Here is a 25,850-nt window from a genome sequence, read left to right on the forward strand (position 1 = left end):
ATTTGTTACAAACTTTCCGTAAAAAAAAAAAAAAAAAAAAAAAAACTGACCTGTACATCCGGGGGGAAGATAAGGATTACCCTGATAACCTGGAAGACAAGTGCATGTGTATCCCCCACTGAAAAGAACATAATCGTTGCAGTGGCTATTATCCTGGCAAGCATAGGTAGACTTGTTTCCCTTAGCAATCTCACAATTTTTAGCATCCCAAATATACCATTCAAGCACGACCGGAACGCTGTCTATAGTTTTAGTGACGAAATGAGGGTCACTAAGGTCACCGACATTGAACTCGAATTTACTCGGATCCCCTATGAAGGCATAACCATATGGATTATCTGCGCCCACTTGTGTGTGATTCTCAAAACTACCTAAATCTAAGGTGAAGAAATACAGGCCACGTGGGATTGTTGTTTGACAACAACCGACACCTGAACACGACCCGTTTGTAATTGCTGATACATTGCTACACCCTGTAATGCACCCACTTCTGAAAGTAGATCCTCTAGAGGCGAACACCACGCCAAGTACCACATAATCATCACAACCAATTGTGAAGAGCTTGTTTTTGCTGTCGGATATAGACAGTGGACCTGTCTCTCTAAAATGGACTGGAGTTAAGGATACAATTTGTCCATTTTCGTAGTGGTTAGCTGCCACACCGCTCTTAGCAAGCATGTGTTGCCCCTCAATGGATATCTCAAGGACCTCAAAATTGTTACTACGACTGTGATTCAGAAAGGGTCTTGGAGGATTTAAAGTATTGTTGCAAATTACGTTGTAGATTTCATTCAAGGAACATGCCCCATCTCTGCCGTTGTCGATACCCCACGGGTAGGGAATAGTTACGTTTCCGCACCTGTGTTGGCAACCGGGCTTGGAAATATTACTGGTGGCCAAACTAAGACTAGCTAAACTCAACCATACCAGTGGGATGAGGAGACACAAGCCTCGTACCGCAAACATTGTTTTTTTATTTTTTAAGAATTTTTTTTTGGCTTATGAGAATATAATGTGTTTTGATTTATGGTTTTATTCACAATGAGAAACCATACACAAAGAGGCATGAAGCTAGTATTTGTAAACCAACCAACAATCCTTACTATACTTGAATGGAAGTAATAAAGTTATCTAAGACGGCAAAAAATGAATACCATAGCCTTAAGAGGGGAGATAAGGGTCGGAAAACTTCCATCATTGTTAGTTTTAGATATCTAAGACGTATGGCAAAATTCAACCCAAAGTTATGGACCCTATAAGTAGTTATTAATAATCACTAAATGATTTTTCAACGGAAGCAACTAATGACCAAGCAACGTACAGACAAGCTAGGATGGAATAATTGAGATAATTGACGAGTAAACCAAGCAACGAGGACCGTGTTTTTGGAGCATGCTACGAGAGAAGGTCTTGTACGTGTTTAATTTTCTACGAGTAATAACAATATGAATGCAAGCTCTACAATTGTCATCTTAAAATTGACTTAATTTTCTACACTGTGACACGTCGACATACCTCAAAATATTGATTAGGTAATCCTTGACCGAGTAACTCTTAACTAACTATGTATTTCTAACTGACCGAGTAACCTCTAACTGACTGAGTAACCCCTAACCGATTGAGTAATCCTTGACCAAGTAACCTTTAACTTACCAAACAACCCCTAACCGATTGTGTAATCCTTGACCGAGTAACGCATGACCAAATAACACTGGCCACACGGTGTGGCCAACCACATATGAATGTGATAAAAAAAAATTAAAATAAAATTCATTTTCGAATATTTATTTTTTGAATTTTCGAAAAATAAAAATTTATAATTAATTTCTAAAAAATATATTTTAGTTAAATAAAATCATTTTTAATAAGTTAAACCAATTAACTAAAAAAAAATATCAACCAATGAAAATTAAATATAGTGAAACATATATTTTAAGAATGAATAGTTGAATACCATATAACATCCCAATTTGAAGGAATTTTCTAAGGTGTATGTTTTTTTTATTTATTTTATTTATTTTTTTATTTTTATTACTTTTCTTTTATTCAACTTATTACAGAATAGTATTTATTGTTGAAGTTTCTTTGAGATATTTTTTTATTACTTTTCTTTTAGTCAATTTAAATTTAATAACTAGAATAATATTTATTGTTGAAGTTTCTAAGAGTTATATGACTTTAGCTTTACAAAAGTTAAATGGAATTAGTTTTTTCCCCCTAGATATATACTACTTATAAGGCCCTATTAACATCACCTTACAAAAATGGAAAATGTTATACATAGCCCTAAGGGCTATATATAAGCATTATACTTTAGAAAATTGTTTAAATTTCGAAATCATGACAAAAACACACTGATTTACGCGTGTTTTTGTCATGAATTCCTATTTTATACAATTTTCAAGAGTATATTTAATGCTTATATGTAGCCCTAAGGGATATATATATAACATTACCCTACGAAAATAATATTAAGTAAAAGTAATATCAATTCAGTAAAAATAAGTTCAGTTCAATAAAATTAATTCCAGTTCAGTAAAAAAAAATTCAGTTCAGTAAAAATAGGTTCAGTTAAGTAAAATTCAGTTTTCTTAAAGAAGAATTATAATAGAAAATCAGTAAAAAAATAATTTTAGTTCAACAAATAATTTCAGTTTAGTAAAATTAATTTAGTTCAGTAAAAATAATTTCAGTTCAGTAAATATAATTTTGTTTCAATAAAAATAATTTCAGTTTAGCTAAAATAATGTGAAGTGAACGGGGTCTAAGTCAAGTCTCGATCTACTCAATTCGTTCCCATATCCTGCCTTTTCCCCTGTCTACCATGTGGAAATTAAATTTGAAGTATGTTATTACCTATTTTTACCATGGATAATGAGATATATTTAGGACATATAATTATAGGAAATATTATCTTGCCTAGCTTGTATCAATTATGATTATTTATTTTGCCTAGCTGGGGACCTATTGATCTTCCTAGGTCTTGTATTACAAATATTGGAATGCAGAATCAATGAAACTAAGCCGTTATTCATCTTCTTGACAATGGATAATGTATTTTTTATTTTGAAAATGAGTGATAGTGAGAAACCTAAAATGAACGAGTCAATAAAAGAAACAAAAGCTGATGATGAATAAAGTACATGATCGGTTTAAATTTGTACACCAATTTGTGAGATAACTTTGAAGTAAAACTATTTTTCATGTCGTAGCAAATAAAAGATCATGATTACACAGAAGTGAATCATAACTCTTCTTCAATACATGATTTGATAATACAAGATCGAGCTGCTTCCCACGTTCGCTCTGGTAGGTGACAGGATGCTTTGGCTGAAGGAGGCATCCACAATGATGGTTTAATTGTTGTTAGAAGGCCGGGGGTTCCATGGATAGTGAACTAGGTTGAAAACGTACGAGTCACTAAATAAATCATTGTATTTTCTTACTTTACTTTAATTTTATAGTAACAAAAACTCAAATGAAAAAGTAAAGAACATAATTGGCTAGTGTGATAGTGTATGTTGCCTGCCTTAAGCCCTTAACTACTCCTTAAGTGATTGTTCAACTTAAGGATTAGCGCTAGCATTATAAAACTACTTTTATTTCTTTAGGTTTCGCCCTTTATTAGGTTGATGTGATGGTAAATTTTTACTATTATAATATTTAAATGTGTTCCTTATAAACTTATCAAAATGTGCATATTCATCCCATCAAAGTTTTATTATTCTAAACCATACAATATCAAACATATTGGGACAATCAATATAAATGCGTTGGGAACCTTGAAAAAAAAATAAGTGACACGATATAAGAGAAAAGAAAGTGGTTCTAAACAAAATTAGTTGCATTAAAAAATAGTACAAGACCTGAGCATAAAATCTCAAGTATTTAATATTTGAAAAAAAATAAGATACTACATTTAACACATAACGTTATGTAGAGTCAATCCTTGATCGATAGCCAGGGTATATACGGAGTATTAATTACTGAAGATACCTACATCATCTGGGATTGAATAATAAAGACACTTCAGCTGATTGAATAATAAAGACATTGTGCAACATTTTCAACGTATGAACTGTTAGCTGTTCTAGCATCTAACACTTGCTCGAATTGTGAGCTTCTTTCTACTTCATCAATTTGGGCCGACTCTTTTGTCTCTAATACTACAAGAACTTCTTTCATAACGGGTCTTCTCTTACCTTTCTAATCCAGGCATCGTGTTGCAAGATCAGCAATAGTGTAAATCTCTTCCTTCGAACTCTCTTTTACCAATTGAGGGTCCACAATGTCAAGGAATTGAGAGTTTTCCATATGAGAAAGAATCCATGACACCAACCTTCTATCTTGTTCGCATACAACACATATTGCTTGTTAGTTGTTACCCTGTTAAAAGTTCAACAAGGACCACACCAAAACTGTAAACATCACTCTTCTTGCCTTCCTGGTACATTGATGAGTCAAGAAATATTCAGGATCCAAATAACCAAATGTTCCCATAACACAAGTGGTTACATGGGTTTGATCAGGAGTTACATTTTTAGATAGCCCAAAATCTGATAACTTTTCCCTATACTTATCACCCAAAAGAACGTTTGAATATTTGATGTCCCTATGAAGGATGGGAACATTAGTAAAGGAATGCAAATAAGCAAGTGCTCCTGCTAAATTGGATGCTATTTGCAAGCGCACCATTCTCCAAGTGATAGGAAACTCTTCATTTAGATGATGGAGATGATTTAAAAGAGTTTCGTTGGGGATAAACTCTTAAACTAGTAATGGGACTGCTGATTCCAAACAACATCCTAGTAACTTTAATATACTCCTATGAGTTATTTGAGACATTATAACCACTTCATTTTTGAAATCTTCTTGTTGGCTTTCATTTAGTATCTTAGACTTTTTTACGGCCATAAGTCTCCTTTCACCTAGCATTCCTTTATAAACTTACCTTGGCCTCCTCGTCCATGTATCATGCTCTCATTAAAGTGGTATGTGGTTTTCTCCAATAGTTCAATTCATCAATGGTGAAGAAATTTACTTGTTCTTTCTACTTTGTGTTCATCAAATGACATACGATGTTCAGTTGTTGCAATAACAAACCACCATTTTTTGGAGAGTTATTAGCTTTTTTCTTGATAACCTTCCTTCTTTTTATCACTACATATAACCAATACCCGACTGGAGGCAAAAGTAGCAATCCCAAAGTTGCACTTAGATCTACAGCTACATGTGGAACAAGATTTCTAACACGACGCGGGTTCCATTCTTCTTGCCATCTCCATGATATCTATTAGGACGAGTACAATATAGTAGCTACCCTGAGTGTTTATACAATATAGTCATCAATGTCTGCATAGAGGAAATTATACCAAAAGCTTTCCTTTAGTTATTGTAGACACCCATTTGTGTCTCCCCAAAACCAAACCCGGTGATGAGTACCTTTCACGTCGAATCACAATCGAATAAAACGAAAGTGTGGAAAGGTCTAGTGTTGCGGATAGTTTTTATTTCTTTTCTCTTCTCTCTGTTTTTGAAAACTTTATTTTAAGAAAACAGCCAATCCAGTTTGGTTGGTCCATGATATGGGTCCAATAGTGGTGTATTTGGATGGGGCTTGCAAATACCTTTCCAACGATATATTATAAGCCCAATTCCGATGAATATTGAGGAAGTTATGACCAATTTACCAAACTGGGCCCGGTTTGAGCTTTATATGCGGCCCAATGATCTAGGGGAGGGCCTAATATGATTTATCATTTCTAATACAATTAGGAATGGTTTTAGTCTTCTAGATTCTTCTAGAAGGTTGTTTTCATTCCTAATTCAATTAGCATTGATAAGTTGACTTTGTTGACTTTTCAGAGTATTAATCAAAATCAAATAGCATTTTCGAAGAAATTATATTATTTTATCCTCCATTACGGTAAACTTATCGTATTTTCGAAAACGCGTTGAAATCAAGCTTGGCGTCCAACCCCAGGCCTTGGCGCCTGGCGCTAGTGCTGGCGCCTGGCGCCAGCTAGCCAGGTGTAACACCCCAATAATTCTCCCTTTTAAAACCACTTACTTTAAATAAAAATAGAGGAGAACCATTGGCATGTTACCGCCACGTGTTAAAACGTTAAGGCTTTATCAAAGTATTGCAGCGGAAATCCAACTTAAATCTTAAAATAATATAAGTTAGAAAACCAATAAGTCAAAGCTTACAAATTGGAACCATAAAGGCCCTTATTTAAAACCAAACCAATAATCAAAGTCCCAAAACATAATTAAAGTAGTAAAACATAAATAAGTTCAACACAAAGAACGAATACTCTCAATCACACCAATCCCTTGACAATGCGTATGTCAAATCCCCGAACTTCACATCATCAAGCTAACTTGTGCAATACTGCTCCCCAATAATACAAATGTAATAATTGGATCATCACAGGGTCATTGAAAGGCGAAGGCCATGACCAAAAGAAAACACACACAAAAGCACGCAATCAGCAAAGCTGAGTACATACAAGCTACAACGTACCAAACCTAGCATGCTCAACTAATTAAAGTAAATAAACATACAACACGAATTCATTAATCAAGACTCTTTACACAATTCAAACGACTCAACATACTTGCTAATAAATTCCAAACACTTGATTCTTTATACTTAATTTAATTAATTTAGTTGGAGTAAGCAATAGACGAGGTTGTCCAATCCACCAAATCATTTTGGTCCCAAATGACCATTTAAAATAAAAGTTTAGCGCGATGCAAGAATGGGCGCGACTCCATCCTCACAAAGTTAGTCTAGGATCCCATCTAACTTTCATTATAAAATAAAAATGTAAATACCAAAAGAGAAGAGGACATGTTGATCAAACAAGCCTCGGAAAGCCACGGGCTACCACCGTGTACCCCAACCCATAATTGTCAATACTCTAGAAGTGCACGCTTTCCAGAGTTTTATTGCTCATCCATGTTTCACTTTACGTGATTACAATTTTAATTAATAGCCGACTCATTCAAGAAGACCATACATAACAATCATACATCAATTCACTTTTAATCTTATTTAGGACAATGGTGATCACATCACAAGTTGACCTTTAATTCCATTAAACTTCCAAATTATTCAAAATTGTTGAATATAGTCAACCCACCTAGCCATTTCGGCTTAATCCACTTTTACTCAACATACTAACAAGTCATGTTCGAGTAATAAAATAAATAACAACCTTGTGGAATAATTAATAAATTCACTCCACTTAAACCATTCAATTTCAATCCTTTAATAATCCAAATGTGGTTAACAAACCGATCCAATAAAAATATGCCTGTATCAACATTCCATACAAACAATTAATCCTATATAATTCAACATGTTTGCATCCATAATTCCATACAAACATATAATCAATTCACCAAAACTTGTCTCATAAACATAAGCACATGAATTAATTAAATGTATAACCAAACAATTTTCATCCAAGTGTTCTCTAATCATGAAACTAAGTTCTTTTCTTTGGTACCTAAACATGATACTACTTACAACGAAGTAGACATGTACGTACCTCGTATAAACAATCCTTTGTGCCACTTTTAATCACTTAAAAGTCTCCTGAGAAATAATCACTTCCTAGAAAACAAGCAACAATAATAAATTAATACTTAACCAAATTTCCAGCAATATAATTTAGATTAAAACTCCTTAAAACTTCATTAAAAACATGTTTTTATGGTTAATTATGCATTAGAAATACAATAGGAACAAAAGCCCCAATTTAATTAGTCATAAGAACCCTAAAATCCCAATTTAAATAAATTGAAACCCTAGGTTTTTAAAATTATAAAATCTGAAAATTATAACAACAATTATAATCTGAAATTATTAGTTTAAAACATAAAAACATGATATTGATACTAAAAATATAAACTTTATACTATAAAATCAAAACCCAAAACTAATCATAAACATTAAGCATAAAAAAAACTTCGTTAAAAATCAAAAACTGCCCGAAAATCATATTTAGAAGCTGAATTTGGCCATGAGAGGGTGGTGCTCACTACGAAAGGTAGTGAGTCTCTCTTAAAACATTGTTTCCACATGGAAAACACTACTTTTTTGTCAAAATCGGATGAGTTCAGTACCAGATCGGGATTAAAACGGGATTAATATTAACGAACCAAAATCTAAACATTAAAACACGAATTTACGTGTTCAAAATAATCTGGAATTAAGTTATACTAATTAGTAGTATAATCACCAAAATTTCAAAACATCATTACTATAAAAGCCCTAAATCGATTGTTCATAAAAACCCTAAAATCATGATTTTCAATGATTAAAAACCCTAGGTTATTAAATTTACAAAATCTGAAAGTTATAACATTTATAAAATCTGAAATTATAAATTTTAATCATCAAAATACAATTTGATACTAATTAAATTAATTTCAAACAATAAAATCAAAACCCATAATCAATAATTATAATTACACAAATTAATAAAACAAAGGAGAAAGAAAATAAGACTAACCTTTGTGTGGGGAAATTTTTGGGGATGTATGGGGTATTTATAGGAGAGAGAGTAGTAGGGTAAGTAGGGATATTGGGCCTCATTAAATTAATGGGTCAAATAAGAAAGTAAACTGGGTTTGGTTTGTTTGTTGGACATAAATTATAGAAGGAAGGTTCATAAAAAGTTCTTTGTAATAAAATCGTTTATCAACCCCAAAAATAATTTGAAACTTTTGAAATTAAATTCCAGAAAAATACAAGTAAATATTATAAATAATATATAATTTCATTTATAATATATTTTAAAATATAGGGGATTACATCAGGGCTGGCGCCAGCTCTATTTCCTTAGCGTCAGACTCTGTTTTGTTAATTTATCTTTTTTGGCTGATTTTCTCTATAAATATCGTATTAAAAACTCCGTTTTCATTCACCAATGCTCTTCATTCGCAAGTTATTCACCTACAATCAGTTTTCATCATTCATTCATTAGCATTCTTTAATTCTCTCTTAATCGTTCATCTCTTTCTTTCTTCAAAACTTTGTTTTCTCATACAAAATTCCGCATTCACAAGATCTAGAAACACCTAGCCATATTCGAAGTTGCCTTCGCCCTACACGTGAAAGGTTTAATTTCTGAGGGTTTGGTCCCAAATCTCTCTTTCAATTATTTAATTTAATTGTTTGATTATTATTTTCCTTGAAGTTACTGACGTGTGTATTTCGTTATTAGAAAGAGGTACGAGGCATCAAAGTAAGTACTTTATTGATTAATTGATATTATGATGTAGAAATCATGTTTACATTGTTATTATGATATTCCTAGTATCATGTCTATGATGCTTCTTATGTTCTTCCTAATATTTATGATTGTTAGTATCATGTTAAGGTTAAAGCTTTGATTTTTATTGTTTAGTGACATGCTAGGGTTTGTTATTAATCTTGTTAGTATCATGCCTAGGATCTTGCAATTATTATGCTTTAATATTAACATGAACATGATTATGATTATAATTGTTATAATGATGATTATTATTATTATTTTTTTATGATGATTTTTATTCATGATATTTATTATTTATTATGTTACTTGATATTATTTATATTTATTGCTTGATCACGCCTTTTATGCATGTTAAAGGGAATTTGGTACTTGTCATCACGCTTAATGAGATAATTAATAATCTTGTTAGGGTTAATTTGATTATAATTCAAGTGATCGCCAATAATAGTTTTATTTGTGCATTAATATTCAACCAACATAGATAAATAGGTTTAGGGTTAATCCTAATGATTGTATGTTAGTCGGAAAGCGCACATGAATACGATCAGAATAAAGTAGATGCCTATTATTAGGGCAGGTTCAATCTCTTTTAGGTTGGATTTGTACCTTCATCCCCAAACCCTTATTTGGTTCTAGACCTTATGGAGTTGACGATCTCTTGGATCGTTAAGGGGTGTAACCTTCATCCTATGAACGGTTTACAAGTTCCTAAAACTTGTTGGCGACTCTTTTGCTCTACCTTCTTCCCTTTTGGACGCCACCGTACTTTAGTGTATGATCACAGTGGGGTTCGAGCTAGTGGGATTTTAAAGGCTTGAAATTATTCCCTACAATTTTTTGGCGACTCCACTGGGGAGGATTTTTATTTTAATTCTTGAATTTGTTTCGGCAATGATTTAGAATGAGTGGATGAGACTCGAAAAGTTCTAAGTATTTCATGTGCATAATTTTGATTAACATTATTGTCATATGCATAAAAAAGAACTCATTGGAAAGACCATCTGTAATGAGTTAAAAACATAGGATTTTACACGTAGGAAATTTGAGGAATGTCTTTCACTTCTAGGACTGAAATAACACCGCGCGAAACTGGAAGATTTTATCGAGCACAGAAAGCTGCTGAGGCATGTGGGAAGTAGCGTCAGGGGCCAGAGCTTGGCGCCAGTGTTTTAGTTGTAGCGACGCCAGTATTGGCGCCAGGCGCTAAAGTTAAAAGCCGGTGCCAGTCTCTAATTGCTGGCGCCAATTTCCCCTAATACCGAGCCAGAAATATGCGTTCTAATTTCGACCGATTTTTCGTATTGTTTGCTCGATCCTACTTCCTGATTGAATTTTTTCTCACTTTTCTGAAACCCATATGTGTTCTACATATGGACATAACCCTCTGGGAATTCATGCTCCATCTACCCGATTGAACGCTCCGTGCAACAAAGGGTACATCCGAGATGTTGAAATCACCAAACCATGGAAGCGAGTTTTTCTAAAGCTTGCGGTGTCCCATCCACTCGCGCCAACCCTTCACGGTTAGGCTTTCGCGCGGTGCATCTGGACAATTAACCATGGACCCTCTTTGACTAAACCATATCCCAAACTTTAGAGAACTAGAGCCATGGTTAGGTTGTGAACGCATTGCATCATATTGTGCCTACTTGAATAATTGTGCATTATTTGTTGTGCATATATATTCTATGTTTCTCTTGACCGTTTGTTGACTTGTGTTGAGATTAAATAAATTAATGACTTAAAGAACTTTGCCTAATTAATTAATTAATTAATTTGAGTCAATAAAGTCTAATATTTTAATCGGAATTGACCTAGTACGACTTTAGGCATACCCCAGTTGGTTAATAACACCGAAAACAGTCCCAGACCGAAGCTCCAATATTGGCGCCAAGGTATGAGCTGTAGCGCCACACTACGGAGTGTAGCGCCTGACGACAGCTATGTTGTCTGGCGCCAAGCTCCACAGTGTGATGCCAGTCCTGTCGCTTGGCCGACAGTTCGGATTATTTGTCGAGTCATCACCTAGGGTCTAATTAACCAGTTTGCTAATTAATTCGGTTAGTTTTCGCTGTCAATAACACCTTGTCGAGTCATTAATCGAGTCTTAGTCACATAGTCTAGCCACATGGTCATGACACGAGTCTTAATGCACCATCTACACTCGCTAGTCTTAGCACACACTTTGAGTATATGTCACCATTACCATGTCTTAGGTTCATGCATGAGTCGGTCTTTTCCGTCATTTGAGTTGGGGGGTACATTCTATTCCTAATTCTTCATATCCCTCCACCTCCATCATTCTTCTTTCACATTCTATACCATCTTTCTTCACTTCATCCATTCATTGCATGTTGAATAAAGTTTGAGTCAAATATTAACAATAAGTATCCCCAAATTCCTTTTCCACAGTACTTGGTCAAGGAGAGAAGGGCAATTAATCAAGGACAACCTCTTTATTCAAGTCTCGCTTTTTGATAAACCGATTCGTTAATAGAGGAAGGCTAAGAAGATAATGAAAACTCAAGAAGAAGTCAATGATCTTAAGAACCAACTGGCTACTGTGACTGAGACATTGAAGCTTCTCGCCCTTAAGGTCGATGATCCCGTGAAGCAACAACAGATGAACCTCATGCAAGAGAGCCTAAGCAAGCTATCTAGTGACTATAAATTTCAGGGCATGAGTTCGCAAGGGGTCTCGCTGGACAAGGAACTTCTTCCACATAAGTTCAACGCTACTGACATCCCTATATTCAAGGCAACAGATAACCCTTACTTTCATCTAAGAGCTTTCGAAACTATAATGAACATTAAGGGTATCGATAAGAAGGTTTTCCCCTCTTTATTCCCACTATCTCTTGAAACTTTTTGCCAACAATGGTTCTTCTCCCTTGACAAGGAGAAAACCTCTACCTGGGGATCGATAGTAAACGCTTTCGTTGATAGGTACAAGTGCAATATTCAAGTTGAAACCGATCATAGACAACTTGAGATGTTAAGACAAAAAGAGAATGAAGGCTTTACTTCTTTCTTTAATAAATGGAGGGAAAAATCTGCTAAGATGATTGAGGTCCCCACCGAAAGGAGTCTGTGAGGATGTTTATCAAGAATCTTCAAGAGAAGTATTCAAAGCACTTAAAATATCAACACAATTTGAATACCTTCAAAGCCGTCTATGACATAGGTATTGAAATCGAAGATGACCTCGCAAAGCAAAAAGCTACTAACAATAGCAACCCCGGTGGCTGGAAAGGAAAGAAGAGCGACAATCCTTATTCTTTCGAAAATGCCCACTCTAGTAATAATGTTAGTACCTTTGACCATAATGATGTCTTAGCCATGGAAAATCAAGGATCTAAAAGGAAACCCAGGCGAGAGTTCACATCCATTGGAATGACCTACGATGCTGCTTTCGATCGTCTCTATGATCGAGGATTAATCAAACCTATTGGCCCTACCGAGGATCCAACGCCAGAAAATCGATCTTCGAGATGGAATCCAAACTCCTATTGCAAGTACCATCGAGGGCGCGGTCATACTACTGATGAATGCTACAGGTTTCAAAACCTCATTCAAGATCTCATAGAGGCAAATAAGATCCTATTGCCTCTAGCTAGCGAGAAGACTGGGTGATGATGAAGCGAACAACACAAGACAAGAGGCGAGCTGCAACGACAAGATTTCATGGCCTTTTTTTTCTATTTCTTTTTCATTTTTTTCTTTTCCCAAATAAGTCTAGCATAGACACCTTTTCCTTTCCTTAGATTAATTTTGTAGATTCTTTATTTTCTTTTAATAAAATGAGCATTTATTTCCTTGCATATGATCATCACATTGCATTGCATTTAAAAAATTTTAAAAAAAAAATCCATGTCGAATTAAGCACAAGGTATACCAATGATTTAAGGCAACCCTTGTAGCCACATCATATTACCTTTCACCCTTCAATTATACATCTTTTCTTCATAAACCACTTTGAGCCTCGTCTAACGATAGACCCTTCTTTTTTCAACCTACATCTGTCTAACCTTGGGATGGGATGGTGTGCAACTTATGCAATTCTAAAAAGCTTGAGTGATTTCAAAAGATCAAAATAAATAGCAAAAATAAGCAAAAAATAAATAAATAAAAGTGTACAAAAGGGCAAGTGTTCCAATGTCTTTGATATGAAAATATCTTCGATAAGAACACGTCTCAAATTGCGTCTCTTATCGAATGCTCGGTACCGTGCCTGAGAAACATGAATGCCAAGTGAGTGATAGACCGCATGATCGGGATTGCCCACAGTTGCAAAAGTAAAATAAATGCTAAAGCAAAAAGAGCTAAAAAAGAATAGAAATTCAAGCATTAAAATACAAAGATTCAAAAGCGAAGTTGCACACCCTGGGGGCTTATCTAGGGTCTTGAGCCTTTATCCCATTCTTCTTCTATAACCTTTAGCCTAACCACGTTACAACCCTTAAAAGACCTTTTTGAGGTATACACACACTTGTGCGAGGTTTGGCTAGAGCTACGTTCGGCCTGATTCCTAACGGATACGTAGGCAACCTCACATCGAGGTGCGGCCGTAATAAAAATGCATTCATATTCACATTCACACACTTACACCATGATCATATCAAGGGATCTCCAATGCTCATCCCTATTCACTTACAGTTAGACTTGGGGGCTTGATCCCTACATCATTAGCTTACCTAGCCTATGAGTCACCACCATTTGACTCTTTTCAATAATATATTTTTCCACACACTTAGCATTTGCGACCTTAGTTTAGTATCTCTATCACACACATCACACATACATGACCAAATATACTTCCCTTAGGAACCCTTTGTCATGAAATCTTAACATAACGATGAAGCATGCCTTGTCACATCACTCATCACTCATAATAGTTATTGCATCACGAAGTATGAAGTGCTTAGCCTCCGTGCCTAAGTTACCCAAATACTTTCATCATGGAGTCAACCATTGAGATAGCCTAGGATGGATTGATCCTTGCACCTTGAGAGATTATATCAAATGACATTTGACTGAGCTCATTCAACATGCATCTTCAAAACTTCAATTCGATTCTTTTTTTTTCGCGTCTTTCTTTTTCGGGGGAAAGTCGGTACCCTCCACAAAAATGACGGAAAATTTTTGCTTTTTTGCATTTTTGAGTCGCACGATCACATTACAATGCACACACGGCTCATGAGTCACACGTGTCTTTTCACTTCGAGTCGAGTCAACCTCGAGTCAGTCGATTACAGCGAGTCAAGTTTATACCTTGAGTCGTGTCAAGTCGATTAGTCAAGCAACATTAAGCCTTAGGTCAACCCTAAGATAATTAAAAAGATTGGCAAAGTTCTATAGTCAAAATAAATACAGGTGCAGCAGAATAGGGAAGACCCTATCACAGCGTTCGGCGACAGAGTCAATTCTTGGCGCCAGAGATATCTCAGCAGCAATAGAGCTCGAAGCCTCTCAAAAAGGTGATTTCGGCCTCATACGGCGATTTCGGGTTCCTTGGTACGCCAGTTAGCCCCTATAAGCAATTTGACATGATTAAGTAGTCGGTTTGATTACAGTCTAAGTGATTGACCTGACGAAAGATCGTCTCACTTAGCTTAAGCGCCTAAGTATTGGCTCATTACAAGCACCAAAGCATCGGTTCAAAAGCAAGCACTCAAACGACAATGTTTCCAAATATGGATTGTCGCGCATACTTATTAAACGACAAAGTTTTCCAAAAATTGGATTGTCATCCCTAACTGACAATATTTCCAAAAATGGATTGTCATGTAACGACAATTTTTCCAAAGTTTGGATTGTCATCTCTGGCAAAGTTTCCAAGCGTGGATTGTCGTGCTCCTACTTTGTTTGGCAAGTTTTTCCAAGTTCGGATTGTCATACATTCATGGATCTTTGGCAAGTTTTCCGAGATTCGATTGTCATACACCTAGTTCTCTATGGCAAAATTTCCCAAAGGATTGTTGTAGGTCTTTACTCATCATAAATTTCGACAAAGGTTCCTCAACGTGGATTATCATTCATTTCAATAAGTGGCAAATTTTTCCAAAGAGGATTGTCGGTCGACTCTTTTTTGCAAGTGTTCCAAGATGCGGATTGTCAATAGTGGCAATATTTCCCCAAAAGGATTGTCGCATAAGCGTTAGCAAATTTCCAAGATGGATTGCTTTCAAGAGTTATATTCCAAGATGTGGATTGTCGATCATAGCAAAGTTCTTATGAAAGATTGTTATGAAGCATTGGCAACTTTTCCAAAGATTGGATTTTGACAACTTTCCCTAAATCGGATTGTCATACATCATACAAGAGTTGTGTTGGAAACTATTCCCAAAGAAAAGAGGATTGTCATCACAACAAAAGCACCGACATACTGGTTCACAAGCAGCAAAGCGCCGATGTACTGGTATAGCAAATATTAAAAAGCAGTGATCTTTTCGAAGACTATCACAGCAGGAAAGAGAAGCTCTTTGTTCATAACGTCAAAGCAGCAAGGTGACATTCCCTAGCTTAAGGAAAGTTGTCACAAACAACTGGAGGTAATTTCGAGCGAAATAATCTTCGATAGTATTCCCTAGGATGTGGAATATTGTCAATGCGATTGAGGATTGTTTCAAGAGAAATAATCTTCGATGGTATTCCCTTGGACGTGGAATATTATCAAAGCGGAGGAGGATAGTTTTAGGTGAAGCAATCTTCTAATTTGGAAGCAGTTACAGGCGTAGCGGTTTTCAAGCGGGATGGCATTCTCTAGCTTGCAGGAGGTCATCAAAACAATCGGTTACTTTCAGAGACGTGTGCTCAACGGTGCAAGATACACGTTTCTTAACTCTTTTATCTGTTTAACAAACGCTAGTTTTGCAGATATCGGCGTTACAAGAGTGATTTAGGATCGCAGAACGTTCTAAATCATTCTCCGTCCCTATCGATACTTTGACTTTTGTTTTCGAAACTTGCGTTTCTCCAAACTCAGTCAAAGTGGGGGCTTCTGTAGACACCCATTTGTGTCTCCCCAAAACAAAACCCGGTGATGAATACCTTTCACGTCGAATCATAATCGAATGAAACGAAAGTGTGGAAAGGTCTAGTGTTGTGGATAGTTTTTATTTCTTTTCTCTTCTCTCTGTTTTTTGAAAACTTTATTTTAATAAACAGCCAATACAGTTTGGTTGGTCCATGATATGGGTCCAATAGTGGTGTAGTTGGATGGGGCTTGCAAAGACCTTTCCAACGATATATTATAAGCCCAATTCCGATGAATATTGAGGAAGTTATGGCTAATTTACCAAACTGGGCCCGGTTTGAGCTTTATATGCGGCCTAATGATCTAGGGGAGGGCCTAATATGATTTATCATTCCTAATGCAATTTGGAATGGTTTTAGTCTTCTAGATTCTTCTAGAAGGTTCTTTTCATTGCTAATTCAATTAGCATTGATAAGTTGACTTTGTTGACTTTTCAGAGTTTTAATCAAAATCAAATAGCATTTTGAAGAAATTATATTATTTTATCCTCCAGTACGGTAAACTTATCGGATTTTCGAAAACGTGTTGAAATCAAGCTTGGCATCCAACCCCAGGCCTTGGCGCCTGGCACTAGCCATTGGCGACTGGCGCTAGTGCTGGCGCCTGGCGCCAGCTAGCCAGGGCTTGTGCCAGCTCTGTTTCCTGAGCGTCAGACTCTGTTTTGTTAATTTGTCTTTTTTGGATGATTTTCTCTATAAATATCATATTAAAAACTCCGTTTTCATTCACCAATGCTCTTTATTCGCAAGTTATTCACCTACAATCAGTTATCATCATTCATTCATTAGCATTCTTTAATTCTCTCTTAATCGTTCATTTCTTTCTTTCTTCAAAACTTTGTTTTCTCATACAAAATTCCGCATTCACAAGATCTAGAAACACCTAGCCATATTCGAAGTTGCCTTCGCCCTAGACGTGAAAGGTTTAATTTCTGAGGGTTTGGTCCCAAATCTCTCTTTCAATTATTTAATTTAATTGTTTGATTATTATTTTTTTTTTGAAGTTACTAACGTGTGTATTTCGTTATTAGAAAGAGGTACGAGGCATCAAAGTAAGTACTTTATTGATTAATTGATATTATGATGTAGAAATCATGTTTACATTGTTATTATGATATTCCTAGTATCATGTCTATGATGCTTCCTATGTTCTTCCTAATATTTATGATTGTTAGTATCATGTTAAGGTTAAAGCTTTGATTTTTATTGTTTAGTGACATGCTAGGGTTTGTAATTAATCTTGTTAGTATCATGCCTAGGATCTTGCAATTATTATGCTTTAATATTAACATGAACATGATTAGGATTATAATTGTTATAATGATGATTATTATTATTATTTTTATGATGATTTTTATTCATGATATTTATTATTTATTATGTTGCTTGATATTATTTATATTTATTGCTTGATCACGCCTTTTATGCATGTTAAAGGGAATTTGGTATTTGTCATCACGCTTAATGAGATAATTAATAATCTTGTTAGGGTTAATTTGATTATAATTCAAGTGATCGCCAATAATAGTTTTATTTGTGCATTAATATTCAACCAACATAGATAAATAGGTTTAGGGTTAATCCTAATGATTGTATGTTAGTCGGAAAGCGCACATGAATACGATCAGAATAAAGTAGAGGACTATTATTAGGGCAGGTTCAATCTCTTTTAGGTTGGATTTGTACCTTCATCCCCGAACCCTTATTTGGTTCTAGACCTTATGGAGTTGACGATCTCTTGGATCGTTAAGGGGTGTAACCTTTCTCCTATGAACGGTTTACAAGTTCCTAAAACTTGTTGGCGACTCTTTTGCTCTATCTTCTTCCCTTTTGAACGCCACCGTACTTTAGTGTATGATCACAGTGGGGTTCGAGCTAGTGGGATTTTAAAGGCTTGAAAGTAAAAATTATTTACATTATATTTGAATTGAATCTTACTGACAACATGTTTGGAGACCGCCTAAGCTTTAATAATATTAATTATAAAAGCAAGATTTACACCCACTGCACCATGGACCAAACAACTAGATTGAACATAGCCTTCTAAATAAAATAGAAAGAAATCATTTTTAAAACTATTAAATCATTTTTAAAAAAACTATAACACATAGAGTTAAATAGTCGAGCTATGCAAATAAAGGTCTGTATATGACCAACCACTAAAGATATTACAAACACAAATCAGCTGAACGAGATTAATGGGTTTACATGCCAGATGCGGAGGAAGTTGCAACATTGTCATGGAATGAAATGTTTGCTGATTCAGCAGCCAACACTACTTGCTCAAATTTTGGGCTCATTTGTGCTTCTTCCAATTGGGGCAATTGTACATGATGCGACTCTTCTGTCTCTAGTACTATAAGAACTTCTTTCATTTTGGATCCAGGCATTGTGTTGCAAGATTAGCAATAGCGCAAAGTTCTTCCTCCAAACCCTCTTTAAGAACTTGAGGATCCATAATGTCAAGGACTTGAGAGTTTTTTACATGAGAAAGAAACCACGACACCAAACTTCTACCTTGTTCATAAACAGCACGTATTGCTTTTTGTCCTGTTATAAGTTCAACAAGGACCACACCAAAACTGTAAACATCACTCTTCACGGTATATTGGCAAGTATGGGAATATTCAGGATCCAAATAACCAAATGTTCCCATAACATGAGTGGTTACATGGGTTTGATCGGGAGCTACATTTTTTGATAGCCCAAAATCTGATAACTTTGCCCTATACTTATCATCCAAAAGAATGTTTGAAGATTTGATGTCCCTATGAAGGATGGGAACATTGGAAAAAGAATGCAAATAAACAAGTGCTCCAGCTACATCAGAAGCAATTTGCATGCGCATTCTCCAAGTGATAGGGAACTCTTCATTCAGGTGATGGAGATGATTGGAAAGAGTTCCGTTGGGGATATACTCGTAAACTAGTAATGGGATTTCTGATTCAAAACAACATCCTAGTAACTTGACTATACTCCTATGAATTATTTGAGACATGATAACCAATTCATTGATGAAATCTTCTTGTTGGCTTTCTTTCAACGTCTTAGGCTTTTTTACAGCAACAAGTCTCCCTTCACCTAGCATTCCTTTATAAACAGTACCTTGGCCTCCTCGTCCAAGTATCCTGCTCTCATTGAAGTGGTCCGTGGCTTTCTCCAATTCATCAATGGTGAAGAAATATGTTCTTTCTACAATGCGTTCATCAGACGACATACGATGCTGTAACAATAAACCACCATTTTTCTGAAAGTTTCTAGCTTTTTGCTTGATAACCTTTCTTTTTTTTATCACTACGTACAACCACCACCCAATTGGAGGCAAGAGTAGTGATCCCAAAGTTGCACTCACATATACAGCTACATTTGGACGATCCGGTACAAATTCTCTAACACAAGAAGTTCCATTAAACCAACCATCTCCATGATATCCATTCGAACAAGAGCAGTTGTAACCACCCGGAGTGTTTATACAATTTTGAGAACAACGGGTTCTTGATAAATTTGCACACTCATCGATATCTGCATAGAGGAATTTCTACCAAGAACTTTAATTCATAGGAAACAAGCCAATTACTTAGTAGTACTATCATCGCACTCCATCAGATCAATTTCTTTTTATGTGTTAAATTCTATCTTGTATGATAAATATTTACAAGCTATTGCTATAAAAACTCTCTATTATAAGTACTAAAGCCACATCATACAAGATTTTGTTTAGATTTAAGTTGGTAGTATGGTCCACAATGACGTCAATTAGGAAGGTTTGGAAAAGAGGTGGTAGTTCGTGCAATGTATAATAATAATAATAATAATAATAATAATAATAATAATAATAATATGAAGTACTAGTAAATAACCATCCGCAACAAAGACAGAATTGTTGTTAGTAAATACTAATAATCTTATATAAATAAATAATAAAGACCACTACGTTGAAATTATCACTATGTTCAATTGAAAAGGCTACACATGTGCATTTTAGTTCACAATGTTCAATTTAAAAGGCTACACATGTGCATTTTAGTTCACAATAATATTTAATGTCACTATGTTAAAATTATGGTAACTATATGTTCAAAATAATGCTAGTTACATGCTAGTGGAACTCAGGTCCATAATAATGTTATTATTACTAGCCCATGATCTTTGTGTCATGTTGACTTTATAGATTATTCTATAGTTGTCGTTTGAAAAATGAAACCATAATGTTTAATTTGTACAATTAAGATTTAATGAACTTTGAATTATATTTAAATGTTTAAACTATTTAAAATCAACTTAATTATTTTTATGATTAAAATTTAATTTATTTTCTGGTTATTTTATTTTATTAATAATTAAAATTGAATTTCGTAAAATAATTATAAAAAATTTGAATGATTAATTTTCAAAATTTTTAAGTGAATTCCTGAAATAAGAAAAATGAATTTTAATTACTTTTAACATTTAAAAAAATATTCAAAAATCATTATATCACAGCCATAGAATTTTCATGACTCTTATATCATGATAAAGAACCAACGCAATCAAAAGCTTATTAAGTGTCTGTTCTGATACGATTATTTTCAGTTCAGTTCAATTCAACTCTAATAAGTCCAGTTCAGTTCAGTTCAGTTCAGTTCAGCTCTAATAAATTCAGTTTAGCTGAGCTCTAATAAATTCAGTTCAGTTGAACTCCTAATTTCCTTCTCTTATAAAATATTCAATTCAATTCAGCTCTAATAAGTTCAGTTCAGTTAAGTTCAATTAAGTTAAATTCACTTCAGCTCAGCTCATTCAATCAGACCCTAAGCTAATGGATGAAGTTAGCCCAAAATTGTTTTATGTACTCAATCATGTCATAAATATTACTTGTCCAAAGTTAATATGGTACGACTTAGAAAAAAAGAAAGAAAAAAAAGGAAGTGCATTCATACTTTGTAGTTAGTAGTAACTGACCTGTACATCCCGGAGGAAGATAAGGATTACCCTGATAACCAGGAAGACAACTGCAAGTGTATCCCCGACCGGGACCGTCGTAATCGTTGCAATTGCTATTATTGAAGCAAGCATAGATGGACATGTTTTTCTTAGCTTTTTCACAAGTAGTTGAAAAATTATCATCCCAAACAGACCATTCAAGCACGACCGGAACACTGTCTAGAGTTCTATCCACGAAATTAGGGTCACTAAGGTCAGCGACATTGAACTTGAATCTACTCGGATCCCCTATGAAAGCATATCCATATGGATTATCTTCGTTCACTATTCGGTGATCCTCAAAACTTCCTAATTGTAAGGTAAAATTATACAGCCCATTTGGGATGGCTGTTTGACAACAACCGATACCTGAACACGACCCGTTTATAACTTCTGATACATTACGGCACCCAACAATGCACCCACTTCTGAAGCCAGAACCAGTAGAGGCCCTAACGCTGTCAATCACGGCATAATCATCGCAACCAATGGCGAAGAGCTCACTAGTAGAAAAAGGCTTATTTGCGTCGCTCATTTATAGTGTATTTGCGTCGCTTCTATGAGCGACGCAACTGCTCGCGACGCAAATGACTTTTGAGTCATTTGCGTCGCTCCTTTATAAAGGAGCGACGCAAATGACTTTTTTGATAAACTTATTTTTTGTCATTTGCGTCGCTCCTTTATAAATAAGCGACGCAAATGACTTTTCTGATAAACTTATTTTTTGTCATTTGCGTCACTCTTTTATAAAGGAGCGACGCAAATGACTTTTCTGATTAACTTATTTTTTGTTATTTGCGTCACTCCTTTATAAAAGAGTGACGCAAATGACTTTTCTGATAAACTTATTTTTAGTCATTTGCGTCACTCCTTTATAAAAGGGCGACGCAAATGACTTTTCTGATAAACTTATTTTTAGTTATTTGCGTCGCTCCTTTATAAACAAGCGACGCAAATGACTTTTCAGATAAACTTTTTTTGTTATTTGCGTCGCTCCTTTATAAACAAGCGACGCAAATGACTCTTCCAATTAACTTATTTTTTGTTATTTGCGTCACTTGTTTATATAGGAGTGACGCAAATGACTGAGTAGACAATACAAAACTGTTGTATTTGCGTCACTTGTTTGTTTAATGAGTGACGCAAATGAGGTGAATTTTTTTTTTTAATTATAATATAATAATTGCCTTGTATATGTTTGTAGTACCTGTTTTCCTAGGTATAAAGTAATATGCTAACGCTAATATAATTGAAATTAAAATGCAATATTATTGAATAATGCAAATGTAAATTTTGGCAGAGTCTCCTTTGTCATTTGGCCTACCCATAAAATTGGGAATGACGGCATTATATTAACAACCTGTCCAATAATTTACATCTCAATATCATAGACATTATACTCATCATCCCAACACCAATTAACCAAATTACTTCATTTCAAGCCTATAATCCAAAACAAGAGTCAAACATGCGCTAAGTGGTAAATCTAAAGTTCAACATTACATATAAAATACTCTGCCCAAATATCTCGGATCTCATTTATCTCCTCCTCGGTGTAAGGTGTAGTTCTTGAAAAATTCTATCAACACAACAAATATACAAGAGGAAAGTTTTAATTCAAGATTGTAGCTAACATCAAATTGTATTTCACCACCAAAAACACAAATTTTGTTTATAACACCACAAAATTTAAAAGTTTGATTATAACACCACCAAAAAACCAAAAAAATTGATTTCACCACCTCTTACTAACGTCATCCAAAAAACCTTAATTAGGTCCCACTTAGTATACGTGTCAAGTATATACTGGATAAAAAAAAACACAAAAAAAAAGAAAAATCCTAACCCAGCCACCGCACTCACCACCGGCGCCATTCCACTTGCCCCCACCGCGCTGCTGGTTCCCCTAGCTGGCCACCCTCGACCGACCACCCTTGACCGATCACCTGAACGAGCACCACGCTGACCCTTAAACACCGTACCCAGCTCAGCCCAGCCCCGATTCAATTTGATTTCTTGAAACGGGTTAGGGTTCAGGTGAGGGAGGTTTGTGGGTAATGTGGGTTGGGATTTCGATTTTCGACGAAAGCTCTAGGTAAGGAAGAAGATTTTGGCGACGATGGTGGTGATGTAGCCGAGGTAGCTATTGGTGCCGTGATGTAGGAGTTCGGCGGCGTGGGGTGGTTTTCGGGTTTGGACGTTTGGTCGTATGAGTTCAGCGGCGTGAGTGGTTTTCGGGGAGGGGGAAGGCGAAATTCGGCGTTGTGGGGTGGTTTTGGTTGGGGAGATGGGTGTCGCCGGTTTTGGTTGGGGAGATAGGTGTCGGCGGCGGCCTGGGTTATAGTGGTTGCGGCTAAAGCGAGGTGGCGCCGGTGGTGGGGCTAGCCGGGTTAAGGGATTTTTTTTTCTTTTTATTATTTCATCTTTTTTAAACCTATAGGTTATTGACACGTGTCAATTATGGGCCCCACTAACGGATTCCATCCAAGAATCCGTTAAGTGGTGGTTAAATCAAATTTTGGTGTTTTCTTGTGGTGTTATAATCAAAATTTATTTTTTTGTGGTGTTATAAACAAAATTTGTGTTTTTTTGTGGTGTTATTTTCTAAAATTTCCTTTTTTTTTTTCCAAACAAAAATTAGTAAAGTATCAACTCTTTATGGAACAAAAATTAAGGGACAGAGGAAATACAATATTACTACCATAACACTGTAAAGATAACATGATAAAAGAACGGTAAAAAGTAAAATATACACTTTGTAAAAGTGTGTTTATAGATTGATTATTGTGAAATAAAGTTTTCAAAGGCCGGACTATTAGTTTGGATGGAACAGAGGACTTATCTCTTTGCCATGATGAGGTTGCATTGTATAGTGCCTTTTGAAATTATACAACTTTCAAAAGTTCAAAAGTTGGTGGATCATAGCATTAGCATTAGCGAGGGTGCGATTCATTTGCGTAATCATATCGATTTCAATATATTGTCCAGACGTGAATCCTCCCGAGCTTGGATTTGTTAAACTGCTTGTTTCATACGGATGGTTGCGATGGCCCAAGGATGCTTGTTGAGCCCGGGAACAACCTAGATGTAAGCATTCTCTTGTCTCACACTAATCTATATCTATACTTAGTCTTTAAAAACTCTAACCATGATACACACATGTCTTCATCCTATGTTCTCTTTTCCAATCCAATGTGCCACATGCTCACTATTCCAATCCAATGTGCCACGTGTTCATTATTCCAATACAATGTGCCACGTGTACAAATCAATATTTAAATGGAAAGTAATTAGTCATCAAATTATTAATATTAATTAAGAATTTAAAACTGAGCATAATTTAGAGATATTAGTTGGAGTATAAGCTAAACTGTTTGGATTTTATGTTAGCTAAAAGCTAGCTTTGACCTTTCATTCCACCACACAATTTAATATGGAGTATATGTAAATCTGTAAATTAAACCAAAAACCCACCGTAATCCGATGGCCGCTTCATCTTCATCAGGAAACCCACAAATAATTCCACACTCTTCCTCCTCATCTCCCCTCTTCAATTCCCACAAATTAAATTCCTTTAATCATGTTTTCGGTTACAAATTCCGAACATAATAATGATGTATGTTAATGCTTTTTTAGTACGGAGATTTATTCAATCATCTGCCACTACAATATTAATTCTATATAACATAGTACTTCCATAATCAAATTCACATGTAGATTCACATTTGGTGAGTGACTATCATCTTGTGCCTTTTATTATTATTATTATTATTATTATTATTATTATTATTATTATTATTATTATTTTTTTTTTTTTTTATTTTTATTTTTTTTTTGTAGAATTTATATTTAAATTTTCGCTGAAATTGAAATAAAATTTAAACATGCATGAATTTTTGTTAATTGAAACCCCCAATTGTCAAAACTGGAAAATTGTTAATAAGCCTAAGTCTAGCTAATACTCAAATTTTAATCAGTTTACAGGAATGATGAGTCAATCCCGGAAATACAACCACTTGAAGACAAATAAAATCCACAACATACAAAATGGAGGAGACTAAATATGAAGACATGACGGGAAAATGTGGATGCTACAATATGAAGAATGCTATCTCATTCGGCCATTCCCCAACTATCTTATGTAAACATAGTTACTTAAACATATATTCAATAATATTTTGCTAATCTAACTTCCTAATTATTGATTGCTTACCAATCCATTGAATGCCAAATTCAACATATTATAATGCAAAACAACAACAACAATAACAACAAAAAAAAAAAAAAAAGTTATTGTTCCTCACAAAATAAGTCACGACCAAAACCCCCGATGTCTCCATACTACTATTTGTCTATTTCATGATTAAATAAAACTACATGCACCAAAAAAAAAAAAAAAACCAATAACAAGCCCGTACATTGTACGGGACAAAAGACTAGTTCATTTAAAATGAAGAGTGTAGTGGTAATGGATTCCCACATTGAAAGAATTCAAGAGTTATCACTACACTACAATATAAGACTAAGGGGCTATTCCTCTCATTGTCATATGGTTTTGAGGTA

At 35.0% G+C, this 25,850-nt stretch overlaps 1 protein-coding gene and 1 long non-coding RNA gene across 2 annotated transcripts; one reads left to right on the forward strand and one right to left on the reverse strand.

Moving 5' to 3' along the window:
• Positions 1-18,287: 18,287 nt before the first annotated feature.
• On the reverse strand, positions 18,288-21,380 carry LOC110681734 (putative wall-associated receptor kinase-like 11). Its single transcript, XM_021857862.1, has 2 exons — positions 21,267-21,380; positions 18,288-19,863 (listed from the first exon to the last, which is right to left on the reverse strand). Exons 1-2 carry the CDS (start codon positions 21,378-21,380, stop codon positions 18,697-18,699), a joined length of 1,281 nt encoding a protein of 426 aa, XP_021713554.1. The 3' UTR covers positions 18,288-18,696.
• A 1,032-nt stretch (positions 21,381-22,412) lies between these two features.
• LOC110681854 lies at positions 22,413-25,576 on the forward strand. Its single transcript, XR_002503349.1, has 2 exons — positions 22,413-24,374; positions 25,265-25,576. It is a non-coding gene; the product is annotated as an uncharacterized LOC110681854 (long non-coding RNA).
• The last annotated feature ends 274 nt before the right edge of the window (positions 25,577-25,850 follow it).

The sequence above is a fragment of the Chenopodium quinoa genome, unplaced genomic scaffold (genome assembly GCF_001683475.1).
Source record: "Chenopodium quinoa cultivar QQ74 unplaced genomic scaffold, ASM168347v1, whole genome shotgun sequence".
NCBI lineage: Eukaryota > Viridiplantae > Streptophyta > Magnoliopsida > Caryophyllales > Amaranthaceae > Chenopodium > Chenopodium quinoa.